At 43.7% G+C, this 20,951-nt stretch overlaps 7 protein-coding genes across 7 annotated transcripts; 6 read left to right on the top strand and 1 right to left on the bottom strand.

The window, feature by feature from the left end:
* Positions 1-507: 507 nt before the first annotated feature.
* On the top strand, positions 508-3,321 carry O0I10_010963 (uncharacterized protein; the record flags this gene model as incomplete). The annotated part of the gene is made up of 8 exons (XM_058490936.1): positions 508-1,162; positions 1,224-1,327; positions 1,394-1,489; positions 1,545-1,782; positions 1,836-2,093; positions 2,150-2,239; positions 2,299-2,514; positions 2,579-3,321. 8 exons carry the CDS (start codon positions 508-510, stop codon positions 3,319-3,321), a joined length of 2,400 nt encoding a protein of 799 aa, XP_058338331.1.
* A 166-nt stretch (positions 3,322-3,487) lies between these two features.
* Positions 3,488-4,451, top strand: O0I10_010962 (uncharacterized protein; the record flags this gene model as incomplete). The annotated part of the gene is made up of 3 exons (XM_058490935.1): positions 3,488-3,697; positions 3,760-4,254; positions 4,320-4,451. 3 exons carry the CDS (start codon positions 3,488-3,490, stop codon positions 4,449-4,451), a joined length of 837 nt encoding a protein of 278 aa, XP_058338330.1.
* A 2,316-nt stretch (positions 4,452-6,767) lies between these two features.
* Positions 6,768-11,437, top strand: O0I10_010961 (uncharacterized protein; the record flags this gene model as incomplete). The annotated part of the gene is made up of 12 exons (XM_058490934.1): positions 6,768-6,878; positions 6,941-6,996; positions 7,057-7,221; positions 7,282-7,465; positions 7,524-8,267; positions 8,325-8,471; positions 8,529-8,648; positions 8,702-9,311; positions 9,364-9,639; positions 9,698-9,844; positions 9,899-10,074; positions 10,136-11,437. 12 exons carry the CDS (start codon positions 6,768-6,770, stop codon positions 11,435-11,437), a joined length of 4,038 nt encoding a protein of 1,345 aa, XP_058338329.1.
* A 320-nt stretch (positions 11,438-11,757) lies between these two features.
* Positions 11,758-12,529, top strand: O0I10_010960 (uncharacterized protein; the record flags this gene model as incomplete). The annotated part of the gene is made up of 4 exons (XM_058490933.1): positions 11,758-11,784; positions 11,851-11,892; positions 11,959-12,322; positions 12,375-12,529. 4 exons carry the CDS (start codon positions 11,758-11,760, stop codon positions 12,527-12,529), a joined length of 588 nt encoding a protein of 195 aa, XP_058338328.1.
* Positions 12,530-13,976: 1,447 nt separating this feature from the next.
* On the bottom strand, positions 13,977-15,328 carry O0I10_010959 (uncharacterized protein; the record flags this gene model as incomplete). Its single annotated transcript, XM_058490932.1, has 5 exons — positions 13,977-14,119; positions 14,178-14,756; positions 14,933-14,952; positions 15,003-15,124; positions 15,182-15,328. 5 exons carry the CDS (start codon positions 15,326-15,328, stop codon positions 13,977-13,979), a joined length of 1,011 nt encoding a protein of 336 aa, XP_058338327.1.
* Positions 15,329-16,884: 1,556 nt separating this feature from the next.
* O0I10_010958 (uncharacterized protein) lies at positions 16,885-17,771 on the top strand (the record flags this gene model as incomplete). Its single annotated transcript, XM_058490931.1, has 5 exons — positions 16,885-17,184; positions 17,249-17,336; positions 17,415-17,434; positions 17,499-17,654; positions 17,718-17,771. 5 exons carry the CDS (start codon positions 16,885-16,887, stop codon positions 17,769-17,771), a joined length of 618 nt encoding a protein of 205 aa, XP_058338326.1.
* Positions 17,772-17,915: 144 nt separating this feature from the next.
* Positions 17,916-18,329, top strand: O0I10_010957 (uncharacterized protein; the record flags this gene model as incomplete). The annotated part of the gene is made up of 2 exons (XM_058490930.1): positions 17,916-18,203; positions 18,264-18,329. 2 exons carry the CDS (start codon positions 17,916-17,918, stop codon positions 18,327-18,329), a joined length of 354 nt encoding a protein of 117 aa, XP_058338325.1.
* Positions 18,330-20,951: the final 2,622 nt, after the last annotated feature.

Raw genomic sequence — 20,951 nt, 5'->3', positions numbered from 1 at the left:
AGTGAAAAAGAGACATCATCGCCACCTTCGTTTTGTTACCGAAACCAATTATCGACCCAATCTCTCGCGAGGATGCTCAGCTCATTGACTCTGGCTATGGGGCTTTATGAACTACATATCAATGGCTTCTTTATTGGGGGATGAAAAGGAAAACGATGGGCTGAATGGAAGTGCTATGGTAGAGTATCGAATGTACATGGCTGCTTGGGTTGGAATAAAAGAGGGTATCATGCATTATGCATTGTTGGCTATTGCCTTGATTACAACATGACCGTATTACTATGCCATCACTATACGAGAAGCTGGGTGCAAAGCAGCCCATGCGTTTATGCCGACCAAACAAGAACGCCGTCATGTAGCTGTCAAACAAATTATGCAGCTCAAAAAGCGACATCTTTTTTTTTTACTGGGGTTGTGGTTATGGTGATATAGAGTGCATTGTATATAATTCATTCATCTTTTAAGAGAATCTCGTGATCACTTGACAGTCCACAAAACACACGCATTATGAGCTCATCCTCTTTCAGCAGCAGCAGCAGCAATAACAAGAACAAAAACCAGTATCGGCCTCATTCCAACACTGTGTCGACTGGGTGTCCTCCTCCTCCTCCTCCTATTCACACCAGCAATTTGCCTCGTCGTAACTCTGAAGGATCCCCAAGACGATTACCACTTGTGCCTATACAACAACAACAACAACCTGACGTTGCTATTGAATCACCCAAGACACTCTCTCTTGAACGTCATTTCCCTGACAAGTCCATGACCACCATTGAGACGAATGCTTCCGAGCAAGAAAACACTGAACCCATCCCGGCATCATCACCTGCACCACCCATAGCTGTTCCAGAAACACCTGTGGCTCGTCTATTGGGAAACCGTGCCAATAGGTCAAGGTCGCGTGCTTCCAGCATGTCGTTGCAGCAACAACAAGATACTACTACAGCAGCTACAGCTCCCACTGTCAACAATAACGGCACATCGTCTTATGACTCGGACGATGTTTCTTCTTCTCAAGATGAAGCCATGGGTACTGGATTATCACAGCCTGCTCCAGGCAGTATTGCAGCTGCATGTCATCTCGAAGTAGCCAACGAGAAGAGGAATCAAGAGTTTCATCAATTGTTTCGAAGTGTGCCCGAGAATGATCCTTTAATCGAAGGTACAACGAGTAAAATGAGGACTTTTCAGCATTATGGCTAATAACCAATCCTGCTCTATAGATTTTGGATGTGCACTACAAAAGGAGATTCTACTTCAAGGCCGCATCTACATATCCGAGAACCATTTGTGTTTCAATGCAAATATCTTTGGATGGGTCACCAACGTAAGTGATGTCACCGGAGTCGGCCCGTTCTGGCAAAATTATTCATGCAGCACTGGTGCATTCTAGTTGGTCATTGCTTTTTCGGATATTGTTGACATTGAGAAGCGCACAACGGCTTTATTCATCCCCAACGCTATCCAAGTATCCACATTACAAGCAAAGGTAGTATCATGTTATAGGAATGGGGACATGACATCTCACTAGTTGTCGTTTGTAGCACTTTTTCGCATCGTTTCTCTCAAGAGATCAGGCTTACGACCTTCTTTTGGATGTATGGCGACAATCACGACCACAACCTGATGCATCAAAAAGTTCGGATGAGGACGAAGAGAAACAGAGTAGCGACCAAGAGAATGATGACGAGAGCATGGATGAAAGCGATACATCTTCAGGAGTTTATACATACGTGGATGTGGAGGAGGATGGCGTATCAGCATCATCGAATCAAGATCATCGTAAGTGTGGATTATAAAACGTAGCATATAGGAAACTCATTCATGATCCTTAGCCATGGATGACGCTCAAGTAACAGACAATGCCGTACAACAACCCACCACCGCCACTGCGGATGATCCTGTTGCAACTACTGCCAAAGACAATGTACCTGCCGATCATACTCCTCACCCAAAGACCCAATGTGCATGCGATGAACATTATACCAAAACAGTATTGGAGACAACATTCCCTTGTACCTTGCAGACCTTGTACAGCATGCTCTATGAAGGATCATTTATGAAATCATTCTTGCAGGATCAAAAGAACACTGGTATGTAAATAATGAACAAGGGATAATACCATGATGGCGAACTAACATTTAAAAAGACGTTAATATGGGCGAATGGCAACCTGGACAAGGATCCATCGAATCTGTAAGAGATGTTTCATATACCAAACCATTGAATGGAGCCATAGGTTAGTTATTATTACACGTAAGGTCTCGTTTTGAAATCATTAACCTTTATTGGAACTAGGGCCTAAATCAACCAAGTGCTTGCTAAAGGAGGAGATATACCATAAGGATCTTGATGATTTTGTCACTGAAGTCACCACAACACAAACGCCCGATGTTCCTTCTGGAGGGTCCTTTTCAATCAAAACCAAGACCTGTCTCATGTGGGGTGATAACGATCAAACACGTATGCTGGTCACCGTGCTGGTCGACTTTACAAAGAGCTCCTGGATCAAATGTAAGTGAAGCATGATGATAACTTTGGTAAGGTATCATCTAATGATATTCTTTATTATGATTAGCTACCATTGAGAGTGCATCAATAAGTGGACAAGAGGAATTTTACAAGGCTCTCAGTGAAGCGATCAATCAAAAGTTGTCCGAATCGCATCCCAAGAAAGGTCAGGGCAAAAAGAAGAAAAGAGTCAAGAGGAAAAAGGTCAAAAAGAGAAGAGCCAATGATGACATGGACAAAGAGAACGAGACATTGTGGGCTAAGATTGCATCATCACTCTCTGGTGTATTCAAGCTGGCAACAAACACTCAACTACCCACTCCCAGCACATCGCTGATATCTGTACTATGCATGGTGTTGCTCGTTATCCTGAATGCATACATGGCGAGGAAAATGTCTTTGGTTGACGATCGATTGGAGTCACTTTATGATGAGATGCAAAAGTCCATTGGATCACAACAAGCATCATCCACCGCTCGATATGACAAGATGAAAGGATCATCATCACGTGAGGGTGTTAGCAGCTGGAAAAAGGAGGAGGATGATTTATGGTCATGGCTCGGTACCATCGACACTGAAAAGGATCCTCGAATGAACCTCATGGAAGAGCCGAGCATGAAGCAGGATCAAGAGGATGTATCAGATGACTATCTTCAGGACACTTTTCTCGCCAAAGAAAAATTGGACCAACACATGGCTGATATTGAAGATATGATCCACCGTGCAGGGAGCAGGATAGGCAATGTGAATCATGTTGTGGAATTCCAGAGACAAAGGATTTTACAGGATTGGTCAAAGGCCTCTTCATGAATAGATAGATACCAAGCATTGTTGTATTTTGACATCAATAAAAAAGAGCAGCAGCAGCAGCAGAGTTCAGCGGAGTGTGTGTGTTCATAATAGCATGATGATCAGCCATCGCGCTCGCTCGCGCACACCAAGGAATTCTTTCTCTCTACTCCTCCTTCTCCTCCAAATGGGCTACCCAACACTCGACGCTGCCCTCGCCTTCCCCAACAATCTTTTACCTTCTGAATCACACATTGTTATCACAGACTGCCTCAATGCGAACGCCAACTTTTTGATACACCACTTTATCGGCAACCAGCTTAAAGCCGATCGCAAAGTGATCTTGGTTGGGCTGTCACAGATCTTTAACCACTACTTCCACATTGGACGCAAATTGGTATGGGGCATTGGACACTCCATTATCCCCCAAGTTTCTTATTAACAACGTGTGTGTATTAGGGTATCAATCTTCAAGCATACAAGCAATCAGGACTTCTTTGCTTTATTGACGGGCTTACACACTTGAACCCCTATGCACAAGGATCACCTTATCCACCTGCCAAAACACCTACCACACCCACCAGTGTATTGGATGCCAGTAGCAGCAACAACAATGACACCACCATGGATGTATTGAAATCATTCTACGACGTGATCGAGCTCCAAGTCTCGGCTGCAACCAAGGAAAATCAACACCCACTCTTAGTCTTGGATGATGCCAGTGTTCTTTTGATGAGTGGATTTGGATTGGAGGCTGTTCAACGTTTCATTCAAAAGTTAAAAGTCATGATGAGTCGAGCGGACGGTGCTCTTGTCACGGTGATTCATGCGGATGAGCAAGGCACGGAGGATCTTGAACAAGATGCATTTTGTCGGATGGTCATGATGAATGCCAGCCATGTCTTACAAGTAGAGGCATTAAACAGTGGTCTTGCACGTGATGTCCATGGACAGGTATTTTCTCTCCCACACACACACACTTGATGGGATCTCTGACCCCTTCTTCTTTTTTATGATAGTTGTCTATCCTGCATGGCGCTCAGCAAATACTGCCCAACGCATCAGCGACTGTTGTACAATCAATGCATTTCAAAATAGCGGATAATAACGTAGAATTCTTTGCCAAAGGAATTTCCAAAGGCGTCTTGTAAATACATAATGGATTTCAAAACCTATGCATGGATTTCTTTTGGATGGGGATAATAGAAGCTAAGGATGGGTCTAGTACTTTGTGACATTCATGCACACATCACGTTTTAATCATGTTGCTACATTTAAAAGATGAACTATGATGCGGCACATTGACTCTTCCTATCAAGGTCATGTACATGCATCGTCTAGAAAGATCAATCCCGTGTAACGAGGTCCTCCTTATTTTCGCCACATTTGCTCTGCCACAGACAAGTATGATGACTCCTGCTTTCTCGTGCAACGAGCTATGATGCTTATTTGATACCTATGATACCATGCAGGAGACGCAGTAATGGCACACATTTAGAGGGGATACATACGCACCAAAAGTGTGTCTACTGGAGTCCCAGTGGATGGATGGATGGCTGTTTTCATAATCTCTTCACCACCAATGTATCCAAGTTATGACAAAAACAGCGATTTTTCATACACATGGTTATGTCATCTTCTCCACATAGAAGGCATAGAAGCATACGACATGCCGAGTTGACGCCGTTGGTTACTTTGTTTGAAGGTGGGCGTTTCTTATTTCTATTACATATAGGGTAGCATTCAAATGGCATGGTAGACTGGATGATGGTGATTTGCGTCTTGGATGTAGAAGAAGACCCCTTTAAAAGATAAGGTTCTCAAGAAGCTATATAAATGTGTAATGCCAATGCTCATCTTTACGCAGCCATTTGTCTTGTGCTGTACACCTTCCCAATACACTACTTGCAATGAAGTTGACCACTCTAATCCTTGGTATTACCACCCTCCTTGCTACAGCCAACGCTGTTGACTCTAACGATGAAGACGTCTTGAACAAGCGCCCGGCGATGAGATATTGTATGACGATCGTATCACCAGAAGAATGTAACAATCGCCCCAGGTGCGCTTATTCCAAGAGTAAGTCGTAGCATAAACATTCATCTATTTCATGTATCTAATGTCTTTATATATGTATAGCCACAAACGTGTGCATGGACACCGATTGATGTTGAATGTACTTTAGGAGTCACTAGAGGGTTATCATTAGCGCACATGGTATCATAGCAGATAAAAAAGACATACAAAGTCGTCGTCTATTGAAGTGGATGGTGCCATATGCATTATGCGTTTTGTTGCTGGAGCTGTTATCGGCTTTTCCTGTTTTACTTGTGGCTGCAATGTGCCATACATCCCACGCAGCCAGCCATTTACTATCATCTATTGCGCTATTAGTATGTATCCTACTTGTAAATTAGACCTATGAATGGAATTCTAAAAAACAATGCCCCTTGTTCAAAATTGCACATAGCACCTCACCACCACTGTTCAAGTATATCATCTCCAAGTAGATTTGGAATAAAGGCTCTCCATTTCTTCGATGGTGCACGTGATCACTTAAGATGATTGAGAAGCATTGGTTTATTCATCATAGTCAACGACCTCTTACTATACTATCTAATATTGATACTACTACAATCCACTATTTGAGTCGGCATCACATGGTGTTGTCATGTATCCAAGCACTAGTGCTACAAGATCATTCATAAGTAAACTAGAACGATGTGTGTAGTGTAGTGGGAGATGTGACGTCACAGAGCCAAGAATGGTAACAGTAGCAGCAGCAGCAACCAGCAGCAACAGCCGCAAAGCAGCAGCTGCAGTGGCCATAGCACAAACTTCAACAGGTAAGAAAAGCAAGCTTTTGGGCTGCGTCTATTCCCCGTCCTCGCCCTCGCTCATTTACATACTCTTTTAATGCTATGCAACGTAGTTGCTGGTGGAGAGAATAGTTTTGCTAATTGCCATTGTCTTTGTTGCTTCGTTCCTCATCTGACTTGAAATACCTGGCAACAAGATCCGCTACTCGCAACTTTGTTCAACTGCGTCAAGCGCTGTATCTTTTGGAGAGCGACAAGGTAAGGAATACATGATGACTCTATAAGAGAACCCATTCACTCACAATAGAACGCTGCATTGCTCTTTCGCTCTCACGCTATTAGACCAGACCATTGCTTATACCCACGCATCTTCTTCGCATTCGACCCTTTCATTGAAACAACGTTGGTGCGCATCCAATTGAACGCTTTACAACTAGCCCCCGTGTTGAATAACAGCTTTCTATCTATATCAGCTATCGAGCAACGTACAAGATTCTATTATCCACCTGGAACACTTGTACGTGTTGACGCGACGTTTCGATCCGTTATCCGTGCAGTTGTGTGTGTATATCTATATAGTCCATCAACTTCAGCAACTTCAACAGCAACAACAACAACAACAACGCACACAGTGGAAGGAAAAGCATTATGGCTATGGATGTGCCATTGAGCAACAGCAATAGCAGCAGCAGCAGCAATACATCTGCACAGGATGATCCTGTTGAGAGTTGTAGTGATCGAGATATCCATTCTCGCATGGTAAGTGAAATTGGGTATGTGTATGTGTATGAGAGACCTTATGCTAATAGAAGAATGGGTAGAATATGATCGATGTACTTCGATTGGATGCCGAACAAAGCAAGCAAAAGGAATTAAGGCAAGTTGGATTCATTTTGGTGTGCAAATCTCGTTTATTCACGGACTTACATTCATGCAGTCTGGTCGTTACACACAGGGAATCGTTGCTCAAAGAGCTATTCATCTTGGTGGGCCAACCAGAAGAACATAGCGATAACGTCCTCCGTTTCCTTCAAGGTCGAAATGATGAGTCAAAACATGATCCTGAAACTTGGCATACTTTTCTACGGGATCAATCGCTCGGGTAGGGAGGATAATGATTTGGGAGAGGATCCTTGGATCTAATGTACACATGCACATCTAGTACGAATCCAACGCCTGGTATAGCAACTTCAGCCGACAACAACACACAATCAACGACAATGGATGATGTCGAAAAACAACCTCAGCTACCATTGGAAGCGTCTTCGTCGTCGTCGTCTCATAGCATTGGATCATCGGCCGATGTAAATATGGAAAATAGCCATCCCGCTACTCCAAGTGCAAAGGTAAGTTTGACAAATACCCACTCAATGCCATGTAAATGTCTTACATCCGAAATTATAGATGGCAACAGAAACCATGGAGACTGAATCACCAGCCACTGCAGATAGCGTTATGAATCCACCCAATGGAAAAGAGTCGACGTCAAATGAAAACGAGCAATCACAGCAACCATTACCACCACCACAAGATGAACCAATGAAAGATGAATCGAATGAGGATCAAGTCGTGGAGGATCAACCAGTGGCAGATCAACCAGTGGAAGATGATCAACCGGTTAAGGACCAATTAGTGGAAGAGGAATCAATGAAGGACCAATTAGTGGAAGAGGAATCAATGAAGGATCAACCACCCGAAGATCAGCCAATGAAGGATCAGCCATCGGTCGATCAACCAGCCGGCAATCAACCTGTGGAAGATCAACCAGTGAACAATGAATCATCTGAGGATCAATCAATGAAGGATCAATCACACGAAGATCAACCAATCCACAATCAACCACCTAAGGATGAGCCATCAGAGGACCAAAATCGAGAGGAGGAACATGTTAAACCACCGCAGGATCAGCAACAAGAGAATGCTGTAGTTCAAAAGATTCCACCTCGTAAAACCACCATTCCAACGCAGCGCATGCTTATGGCAAAAGAGTATCAGCCAAGATCATACAACGGCCTCAATTTCCCTGATTACCGCAACGACAAGGAAGAAGGATTGGATCTATATGCCTGGCAAGTACGTGCCAATGCCCAGCCACTCTATAAATCACTGCAGACGGCACGTAAAGTATTACTTTCTCGGGATTGGATGGTAAGTAAAGTATACAGGGGAAAAAAGAGGAAAGCCATGCTCATTGGGATATGATAGCTTGCCCGGGAAGAGTTTAAATCGGTCAAGACTGTACAATCGATTGAGGATTTGAAGAAAAAGAACATGTGGAGCTTAAGGCAGCCTAAACGGCAAAAGACGGTTCCGAGGACAAAGACGCATTGGGACTTTTTAATGGATGAAATGGTAAGAGTCTTGTGTATATCATGCGCACACCTATATATTAACATTGGGATCAAAAAGCGATGGATGCGGACCGATTTCAAGGAAGAGAGGAAATGGAAAGTGGCAACGGCATACATGTTATCACAAGCGGTGATGGAATGGCATCAAGCACAAGACAAATCAAGCATTTGCGTCAAGGTAAAATGAGAAATGTAGTGGAATAGGTGGATTTTATTAACGTGGGATTATAGACGATTATACCCCAGCAGCATCAAGTTGCCAAAGAGAAAAGCGACAATGATACTCAGCAATCCGCCACCACCACCACCGCCGACAATCCCACTGATGAAGCAACAAAAGCGGTTGATGACGCAGCTGTTTCCGAGATGGTGGTGGATAATGGCTCCTCAACTCAAGAGCCATCACAAGCTGAATCTCATCCTGGTGAAGAAGAGTCAAAGGCTGATGCTGCTGCTGCTGCTCCAGTGGATTTGTCGCAAAAGATCCTTCAAAATTATCGATCCAAGATCATGGAACTTGATCCAAATCACACAATTGTGACGCTTGCAATGGAAGACATTGGTGAATTCGATATCCATTCCATATTCCCTGATCTTTTGATGTACGAGCCGCCCAACCCTGATTATGATGACCCGTACTTTGATGAAGCAGAATATGGTCGCATTGTTGCTATCACCAAGCTGATCACAAACAAGATTGTCCTCAAAAAGCGACAGCGCTTGAGCCGAAAACGAAAGATTGATGGTGAGCCGGTGTTGGTTGAGGAGCCTGAGCAAGAAGAGGAAAGCGTCAAAACCCTCCCAAGAAATGAACGCTATGATACTTCGCCTTTGGTTTCTCGTAAGTATATCCATTTCGAGCTTAGGGCATGTTATTAATGCATTGGTCATAGAACTCTTTGCACCAAAGAAACTTCGTGATGCACCAGCAGTCCAACCACCCACACCAAAACAATCTCCTGAAACCCAACCAGCTAGTTCATGGACCGAGGAAGATGATTTATGCTTGATTCAAATGATATTGCAATACTCTTTCAATTGGAACCTTGTCACGGATGCTTTCAACGCAATAAGATTACCGAAAACAGGCGAACGCCGAACGGCATGGCAATGTCACGAGCGATGGAAGCAAAACAACCTCACATCCTTATCGGGTCAAGTGAGTCCAGGTAAGTTAAAGGAATGGTTAGCTATTTAAGCTGGTTACTAAGAGGGCTATGATAATAGCGTACATCTCCAAGTTGAAAAGAGAAGCATCGAAACGACCCTCCATTGTCAGGTTCGAGTCCAGTAAGAAACGTCAGCGACAATACAACATCTTGGATTCAATTCAGCGTACACAAAAACGTCGAGATGAGATACAAAAGCCTGCAGGTATGGTATGGAACATGGGATGATGGAGAAAACATTTATCAACATGTATTATAGCATCAAGTTCACGTCCTCGAAGTACTATTGAGACTCATGGAACAAATGCCAATGGTCAACGGTTGCCTACAGCCATGGAGCTTAGTCTTCACAAGAGTCAACGTGATCGGCAGATGCAGCATGCTTTCTTGGAACAACGACAATTATCGGCAGGATATCCTCTTCAACGACCAGCTGTAAGTAAATGGGGAGATGTATGCTTGTTTGGGTATATACTAAATAGCGTGCTTTATATAGGCTCCAACTGCTGGTAATCAAGTACGACCCATGCAACAGCAGCGACATTCTTCTCCAGCACAAGCGATGGTTTCACAAACTCGACCACCGACAGCATCAATACCACCAAATAAGCCTGCAATGAGCAATGGCCCAGTGATGGGTGTACCGAATACGCCAGCGAACATGCCAATGACTGGAGCTGTTGGAAATAGTACCCCTCGACCACTACCACCATCAACACCACCTCAACCACAACAACAACCACAACAACCACCCACACCAGCAGCATCCACTCAAGCTGGACAATTACATGCAAATAACAGATACCCTTCTGCACAATTGCACCTTTTCCGTCAACGACAAATGGCATTGGCTATGGCTCAGGCACAAAGTCGTCCTCCTGCATCAACGCCTTTACAGCGATATGCAAATGTCATGAATTCACCTGCACAACAAAGTCCAGAGACCATGGGACAACAACAACAACAGCAGCAGCAGCAACCAACTCATCCAATGGCGTCTCCAGGGATGCATCAACAACCAGTAGCTTCGGTTGCCACGCCACAAATACCTATGCAACAGCCACAACAGCAACAACAACAGCCTACTGTTCAACCTACAAATCCTCTTCAAGCTGCTGCTCAGCTGTTACAAATGGGTTATTCTATAAATCAACTTCCTCCGAATCAGCAAATATTATTGCAACGATACCTCGCACAAATGCAAATGCGTAATGCTGCAACACAAGCACAAGCACAGGCTCAAGCGCAAGCACAGGCTCAAGCACAGGCTCAGGCGCAAGCACAAGCACAAGCACAAGCTCAGGCACAACAAATGGCTAGTAATGGTATTTCAAATGCATCACAAATCCCACGGATGACAAGTAGCCCTGCTGCCATGCGTCAATCTCCTCAACAAATGATTGCTGCCGCTGCCGCTGCTGCTGCCACACCCAATAGCAATGGATTATCTACAGCTGCGTTAATGGCTGCTCATCAACAACATCAAGCATTACAACAGCGTTTCCAAGCTGCTCAAATGTTGCAATATCAACAACAAGGATTACAGCAACAACAACAACAGCAGCAGCAGCAAATGCAAAGCCCACAAAACCATGTACTACAACAGCAACAGCAACAACACTACCTTCAACAGTTGCAGCAGCAGCAACAGCAGCAGCAGCAGCAGCATTATCTCCAGCAATTGCAACAACAGCAACAACAACAACAGCAGCAGCAGCAGAACAATCCACATCAAACACAACAACAATTACCACAAGGGTCACCTCTACTTCAAAGAAGTCCCCATGGTCATGTATAGGTCTTCCATTTCACATTTAAACACACACATCCTCTTTTTTTGTAAGTAGTACTATTACGATCCCGTTTATAGGTTTCTTAGCTCATTCCCTTCCTCCACCACAACACCCCCCGTCAACATGTTTCCTCTTACTTTCAATATTACTCTTTCTCTTTGTAAATCGTGCCATTATGATACATGTTACTTTTGCTAGATCATTCTTCTTGTCTCATGTAAAGTATGATGATGCATGGATGGGAAGGGGGGGATCACATAGTATAAATTTGCATTTGAGTAGAAATTGTGGATCACGTGTCCAGCTCTTTCACTTGTTCCAAACCATGACAGACTCACCGACCTTGCTCAATGTACGTGTTTGCTCACTTGCATCACCCCATGCAACATGTAACCTTATGAATGTATCTATCCTTTAGCTTTCTCAAGCATTGAACCTTGACATTGGCCATGCGTACGAGGCAAGCATACGATGAATGAGGGGATTGGCTTTTTTTTGCTTTGGTATACTGAACTTCCCATAATAGAAGACACTCTGCGAAAACATCTTTGATGTATCAAGGACCGATCTATTGGATACCTATGAACGATTACGTTTGTCCTTTTGGAGTGATAATACTCAAGACATATCATCACCATCATCACCACCTTTGGAAGGGCCTTCGTTATCTGAGCCTGTGTCCCAATCTCCCACATTACCGCGTAAAAGACACGTCTCTGAACCTGTTTTGGAAAAGACAACCGTATCCAGGCGACAAGATACAAAACTTACTCGACCACCACCACCGCCACAACAACATGACTATTCAGCCTCGGCCGTATCACCCAACTTGCATACATTGTGGGGGTGGAAGAAGGCATTCATTCGAGAGCTACGCATGGAGAAACCCAGTACGTGTTGTACCTATCAGCTAAAAACCCACAACTTATTGCTTTGTTATAGACTACAACGAAGAACGATTACTGGAACTGGCTAATGAATGCGGTCGTCGATGTGATAGCAAACAAAGGAAACACTTGGCCAAATATCTTTCAGGAATCACCAAAGCTTTACGTCTTGAGGATCGATTCACAAGCAAACTTGAGGAATGGCTGTAATAGCATGCACGTGGATACCCATAATACCTTTGACTACTTTCTGAAAAAATAAAGCATCGTCGTCTCATTCTTAATCATCCCCATCCAATGATATCGTGTTAGCTGGGATATGTATAAAGGGAAATGGTGTCAAAAGTACAAATCCAGCACGTTGTTGATTATACGTGTGCGGTCGTGCACTATGTAGGCAAGCTTTCGACATTGGACGGCCTCTGGTTTCAGCATCATGTTCCCCACAGGGATCCTTATCACCCCTTGGTGTACATCATCCTCAACATGGGCTCGCTATTACAGTGTAAACCGCAGCTGGATTTATCACTTCGACTCGGTACTCCAAGATGGTGCATCATGACCACTTTATCAATTCGATCCATCATGACAACAATTCCCGCGCCCACTCACATATAAACAAGGCTGTGGTCACCAACACTATCATACGCTCTTTCTTTCTACTGCTTGTATTCATATCTCATCAGTGGCCTTTGGTAAGTCTCAATGATAGTCTTTGTGTGGTTCACAAAATGAGAGTACTCAGGCGTTCATCGATGTATAGCGCACTTCATTGCTTTATCACTTGGTGATGTGCCATTGGTGCCTAATGACATTTGGCTGTGCTCCTTGATGGACCCTTTGCGGTAAGTATATAACTATCATATATATATCAAAAGGATGCCTAGTCTGATAGGTATTTGGGGCTCCTTTGTAGGTGACATAAATACATGCTTGAAACTGGAGACGGTAGCTCCACGAGTTGACAACTCTTGTTTTCTCTTTCTCCTTTCACTCGTTGTTTCGCACATGGTTTTCCCGGGCTAAGAATGGCAACGAGCTGCAAGATGCTACAAGAAAACATGCTGCAAGAAAACAAGCTGCAAAGCAACGGCAACACAGCAAGCAATATAGAAAGAGAGAGAAGGGCCCTTGCCCGCCAAGAGCAGCAACAGCAGCCCACCCATCAAGTACAAGCAGTGGCGCCGCAAGTAGTCCCTCATATGACAAGGGACGCTTTTGGCTTGACCCAACCGATGCTTGTGCTGCAACGGCGTCAAGCGCTGCTGCAGCAGCAGATGCAGCAGCTGGAACAACAACAACGGCGCCTACAACAACAGCAGAATAATCCCTAAAAACCACCAGCAATTTGTATGCATCTACCACCGCCACTTCGTATTGAAATATGCATTCTAATACGTATAATGTATTTGCAGGTCATCATTATCGCACCATGGCGCATATTGACAAGGTGGTCTTCTTGGATATTATCACTCACACATACACACACACATATATATATATATATATCTTGCTCTTGTATATTTGGATATTACCACACACACATACACACACACACACACACACATACACACATACACACATCTTGCTCTTGTTTTATGTACAACACTTTTTTTTTGAAGCAATGGACATGAAAATATATACACAATGCTACTCCTTATCGTTTGTTGGGGAATGCTTCTGCTTGCTCCTCTGCTTTTCGTTTACGCTCATTCAATCGACCTCGAAGAGCCATTCCAAATAGTTTGAAGCCAGCATCCTTGCCAGGTGTATCGAAGAAATCCTTGTATTCCCCAGTAGCTTTAATAAGACAAAGGATTAGTACACACGTAGTAATCAATGTGAATGTGTTTGTTACCTTGTCCTCGAGGATTGAGCATGATCTCTTCCGGCAAATGACGCAAAGTGTCGGGCATTGATTGACGCACGGACCGAGCTTCGTATGCAGGATGATGTCTAATATGTGCTGGCATCGCTTCCAATTCTTTCGTCACTTTCAATGCGCTGATCCATTCCTCTCGACTCTCATAGTAATGCATAAGGGCAAGCTTCACAATAGGGGATGGCGACTCTTTGGTATACTTGAGAAATTGCTGGCATCGTTCTTTGGTATAGCTGAAAGCTCCAAGCATTTTGGCATCTTGAGCATCAAATTTCGCACCATCTATAGTATTTTTATCCACAGAATTAGCTTCGCAATCTAACTTGGTATACATGCAACTTACCTTGATACACCCTGTAAAGCATCCATTCCAGACAATGATGCTACCAATCCATAAAGGAGGGAACAAAGTCTCACCCAGAGTAAGTCTTGATACATCCAAATCACGTAAATGCTTTGTGAGAGACGGCCGAACACGTAATCCAGACTTGCGACGATTGCCGAAGATTGATAGGACATGGATCACAGCTTGCTTTTGTAGGCTTGATAGAGTCCCTAACGGTATAAAATATCAATATGACATACCAGGATCATCAAACCACCGTCCCATTCTCACCCTTCGCTCTTGACGGCATGTTGCCCAGCAGCTATTATTGTCCGTGTATCAGCACGCAAAGACGAGAGTAACACGTTAATACAAGAAACCAATGAATGTTTCCCACCCAACTTACAGGATTCAAGTTGCATGATCCTTTGTGTGGTCACTGCGTAAAAGTTGCACCTCCCCATTCTCGGCCTTACTTTGCCTTGACTTGTATACCAATAAGTACCCGTGGGCGGTTGTATCCAGTGCGACTATCTTCCATTCTTCCTCCAACGATCATTACAGCACCCACAACCGATGAATCGATGTATTTGTGAGTCTACGTGTATTAAAGTAAGATACAATCCTTTTATGGTATATGATCCACTATACATACCTCGAACAAGATTTCATCTGGATAAGGTATCAAGAGACCAATACAGGTTGACCCATGATGGCTGGTGACTTTGGCATGCGTGATGTGATTTGGCTGGTGAAATCGATTGGCAACTCGAAACGTTGTACCAAGACGCGACGTAATCATGCTCCTTTCCAGTGCAGCAAAGGATGATCAAGATCCTTTTGCTGGCAATAGACGACATGCTCGATGGTGGTCACCTGTAACCCAACACTATAATCAATCTCTGTACACACACACTATTGAGTTGTTCCCATTATCCTCTCCCCCTCTTACCAAGCCTTCTTCCAACGTCGAATCAGGTGCTGATAAGGATGACGGTGCAGAAGAAGATGTATGAAGATGGTATCGCTGTTTTGTTCATGTTGTTTCATAGCAGCTCTGCTTCGTCTTCTTCGTCTAGACGTGGACGCATTCTTGGTAGAGATCAGATAGTTGCATCGTCGTAGGAAGTGCACACGATTGCACCACATCAGAGGCTCTTGATTCATACACGGGCGTGACATTACGTTCTCTTTGTTCTTGCATGGGAGGGGGTGGGGTCGTGTCATTCTCGGGAATCCAGGGGGATTGCAAGAGGAGAAGAAGAAAAGCGGACTGAGAGATAAACGAACACTATTATGCAAATCAACATCCGCCCACCGTTGCCATGCTGTATCACCTACGCTTTACCTTACATCGTCTCAATACATCTACTTAAATAGAAGATCTTGGAGATGTTCTTGTTGTTGGTGTACAAAACCACCTGCCATCATCATGAATGATCCTCCTCAAATGCTGCTGGTAACAACACAACCCAAATAGAATCATTGTGGGGCGACCTTCGGTGCGATACAAGACCAATTTTACGTCTCACGCTTCTTGCACTTTCAAACAAGACAGTTTCGGATGCAGTGGTCATTTTGGATTATTCATGATACCATAGTCAACTTGAAAAAAAGCGTCATACGAGCTACCATAGGCGGACGTTACCATAGGCGTATAGGGGAAAATACCCATCATGCACGCTCCACTTCGGCTAGTTACACAAACAAGTCCATCTGCATCTTTGGCTCCAATGTGAGTGAGGCGATTGAATGGGATGAGAAGTAGAAATGAAGTCATGGCATAGTTGTCTAGACGACGTCTAAGAGCATCGTAACGATGGAGCTGTTCATGTGTCGAGGGAGGGGGTGGTTGCCATGAAAGAAAGAGTAGGAAATTCAATCGGCACGCGTTGCTGTTATCCGGTGTCACCATCCAATGTCCTTGTTCACGTCAACAAATGATATGACCTTTGTACGATTGGCTATGTACCTCATTTGATGATCTATTATGTAAATTGACATGAATGGTTCTACATTACCCATCTTTTACATATATCCACTGTGCGAGATAAGCTAAGCTCTTATTTTGTCTCTATGATGTGAATGATGTGTTACAATTAACGCATCCATCATATACATCCACTTACCGCAGCAGTGCATTCTGGGAGGGAGGGAGGATATAGGCGTCGTGATGATCCAGCTTATTGTTACTTGTAAAAGGTACCACTCATTGCATTCATTTTCGGTATAGAATGGCTATTTTATTGAATTCTGTGTTTGGTGGGGGTCGGGGAGGCACGTGATTACTGAGGTGTCTATTTTATCATTGACATTGGGGAGCATCTGTCACCCTCTTCTTTTCCTCTCATAAACACAATGGTTGTTACTCCATTCCAATCAATTACAGCACTATTGTCGCGACTAAGTCTTCAAGGGAGCAATGCAAGTAACAACACCCAACAACAACAACGCAATGAACGACAATCGACCGCAGCCATCGACACCATGCCAGTTACTCAATGCGGATCAATTACAACACGATTGTCGCGACTAAGTCTTCAAGAGACCAAAGCCAAACGCCATATGAAGCGACCATCACCTACTGATCCTGGCACCAAGGGACGTGTCAACAAGCCCAAGCGATCCAAACTAAAACCATCAGTCCAAGCAAAAGCAGTATGATAAAATGGATCTCTCTCTCTTTGGCACTTTGATCTTATACATTTTGAACATAATTTAGCTACAAAGACGTCTCGATCGAGCATTCACTCAACGCATGTACGTCGTGAGTCGTGTACAGAAAAACGACCATCACATCGAATTCCATGGTAAGCTTTTATCTGTGCTTCTCTTTTGCATGATTCAGATCACTCATATCGATCCTCCGACATTCTCCCCGATACTAGTGCTCGGTAGCACAGGAAATGTAAGTATCAGAAAAAGGTAGTAGTGGTGGTATCGTATATGCCTAACGGTCTCTTTTTCGTTAGCACTATACCGTTCATATCACAAACAAAATGAGGTGCGATTGCTACGACTATCAATACAAACGCCTCCATTGCAAACATTTGTTGCTCGTTCTCGCCAGGGTGCTTCACGTCGAAAAGGGTTCGCCAGCGTATGCCAAACTTTCACTGACAGACGACGTAAGTTGGGAACCATCTTGATCCAAGTTTTGAAGTCTTATGAGTATGTGTTGTCTTTTCCAGGAACTAGAACAGGTGTTTGCAAATTGTGTGCCTGACCCTGATGTGATGGTATAAATGCTGAACAATGTCTTTGTCCCCTATCATCATCCCACCGCTTATATACGATGTTATCTCTCTCTCTCTCTCTCTCTCTCTCTCTCTCTCTCTCTCTCTCGCTCAAATGTATAAATCACAATCTATTGAAACGTGCACAACCTTATGTTGGTGTCTTTTTTACTCAGGGATGAGAATGAGGATGTCGATGTGATTTCAAACATCAACCAGATCTATGATGTCGGTGCCTTAGTACATTTATTCCCAGCTGGCAGTAGTGGTCGTACTGGTGCCGAGGATGATTCAGGATTAACAGCTGTACTTTATCTACATCGTCGTATCAAGGCAACAGATACGTTATTGCACCATCATTATCAACAAAGAACCACGAGGTCACTCCTACCGAGTCAAAGAATGAACCCAAAACACATGAAAAGTCGAAAGAACAATAAGGCAAGTGGCAATGAATACATACTCAAACATCATCATACAAGATACTAACATGGTATCTAGAACAAGAGCATCAACACGACAAAACGCCATACGCTCCTTCACACTTGGTCCAAGATCGCCAAGTGACCATTACCAGTGTCGTCAACCTATCAGAGCCGTCGTTTTCAAAAGAGGATCCCATCATACGAGCTGTCATCTAGGAGATCGCATCCGTATTCAAGGACATTGCCTAATTGAATCCACTCTTCAGGGACCAGATAGCCGGTTTCTCCATGTCACAGTCGGCAAGAAGTGTATTTGAGGATCCTGGGAAACTCGATGATTTTGCTACTGCAACAAGTCTTGGAGACATTGCCAGCGGAGGAACGACTACGTTACTACAAAAGGCATTGTTGGTGTTGAAAAAGGAGTTGATGAATGCACAATTGCAAAGCGACAACGCGAGTATTATTTGATAGAGCAGCTCAAAGAGATCAAAAAGGAGCTTGGATTGGAGAGTGATGGCAAGGATTCCCGTGAACGCGCACAGAAATTGTCAATGCCATATCAGGTGGAAAAAAGTGGTCAATGAGGTATATACATAAATATTTACAATACATTGCTTATACGACGACTCTCTCATAATGCATGCTTTATAGGAAATTGTCAACCTTGAGCATCTTGGACCAGCAGCATGTCACCCGCAACTACCTTGATTGCTAAGGATCGCCTAACGGTATACCGAATCGTCATCATTCCCGGTATCCGATGGTCTAACTTGCCTGCTTTCTTATTGATAGAGACGACGATTACGATGATCACTGCATGCCACAACAACGACAACGAGATCCAAAAGGAAGCCTGAAGATCCCATTCTTTTCTACTTGTATGTTTTTGATATTGCGACGACGAGATTGACGACTGCTGACGAGTACGAGTACGAATGATGACAGACGACGAAGACGAGGATGGTGGCAAAGTAGCTAGAAAGCTAGATGCAATAAAGCATTGTTTATTTATTACGTACACGCTTGGACTTTGCTAGCTTGTGTATTACATAGGTTCGAAGATGTATAATAAAGGTGGTTCCGGTTATCGATCATGCAAGAAGTATATGGCTTCTGTGAGTTACAACAAGGAGTGGGATGACCTTGAGAAGAGATAAAGTGAAGTGATCCCTCCATTGAGTTTCAGGATGAGTGACCCCCATCAACATGTACACGCAATTATCTATGTAGCTTATTCGCTTCTTATTGTTGCTTGTGGATGTATAGCATAGATGATGAGATAATAAAAGTGGCTCTGTGATCGGTCTTGTAATAAGGATAAGCACTCTATTTTTCATGTGGATCAAGCGCAATGATGATGCATCTCGCAAAGGCTACTGTGTACTACGGTAACTTAATGATTGGTGTGGGCAGCTGTTCCACTTGGATGATTTCAACAGCATTGTGTCTTAGTTGCAGGATAAAAGTTAGAGACTTGGTTACATATAAAACATTGCATGGAATGAAACTTGGTAATGATGATATCGATACCACGACAACACGGATAGATAAGATGAGCACACCATAACAACATCACTAGGATCGTGAGTTTTCATTTTCAATTTACGTACTTGATAGTGTGTTACAGTATCAGACATGCAAAGACAAGGATGTATGTTTAATCAAAGAACATGGTTTAATGATTACGATATGTACTAGAATAAACAAGTAGCTGTTGGTTTCCTAAAGCCAATGCTAAAGTACTCACAGGGATGACCAACGAGAAGGTCGCTACTCAACCATCCCCAACCTCTACCTGTGGGCACCAATAACATGTCGACAAGGTGCAGTGCTGGGGACACCGCTTGTACCTTTTTTGAAGACTAAGAGAAATAGAAGCAGCCCCCTACAACTACATCCCTCGAATCAGGTGCCGGATCTTTTGCGCGCCAAAATCTCGTTGGAAAGAAAGGGTAAAGAAAAGATAAGGATAAAGGCGATTCTTTTATAGCCGTTGATGCTGCTGAAGGAGCGTAACACCAAAAATCCGTATATGGGTTGAGGAAGCCATTGCCTTCTTTACACCATGTTCGCTAAAGAGATTATCATAAAATACATGCACAAAGACACACTTCTTGTACCTTGGGCCATTGCTATATGGGGAAGGTGATAATGGGTGCACGGATCACCAGCTATAAGTGGAGTTGGATCGATTTGCGGGGAAGCATCGCTGTTTCTCCTGTTTCACACACCAACAACTCTACGCCGACTCATCCAGAGCACTCCTTGATGGCGCTTCGTCAATGCAATAACGTCAATGGCGACAAGAGACGACCTTGAACTATGTCAAACGTTGATTGGTGACCCGTATTCCTTTTTCATTTACGATGAGAGCAACCACGATTCACCCAATGGCTGCAGGTTCGTTGCAAGAGAACAGCCCGTGCTTATATCCATAACGCTTACAGGATATCATTCTTACGGTTTCAAAGGATTCAGGGCAGGGCTATAGATATTTCCTATTTGTCGTTAAGAAGAGGCACTTTGGTATGTTGAGAAGAAGAGGCGATGGTTTATTTGATGAGGTATGTCTCACATTGGGCTTGCTACTCCATGACGGTAATCTCATACGTGTCTATGGATGATAGAGTACGTGGCATTCAGCTGGCGATATTAACAGCAAAACCGGTCTTTGCTATTTGCACCATGTCTCTTGCGCCAACCTTTATTCTGATATCAAAGGTGATCCGATCACCCTCGCTGCTTACCGAACACGCATACC

This window comes from Lichtheimia ornata, assembly GCF_029851405.1.
Source record: "Lichtheimia ornata isolate CBS 291.66 chromosome Unknown scaffold00079, whole genome shotgun sequence".
Lineage (NCBI taxonomy): Eukaryota > Fungi > Mucoromycota > Mucoromycetes > Mucorales > Lichtheimiaceae > Lichtheimia > Lichtheimia ornata.
The sequence above is the reverse complement of the archived record's forward strand: the minus strand, read 5'-3'. Positions and strand labels throughout refer to the sequence as shown.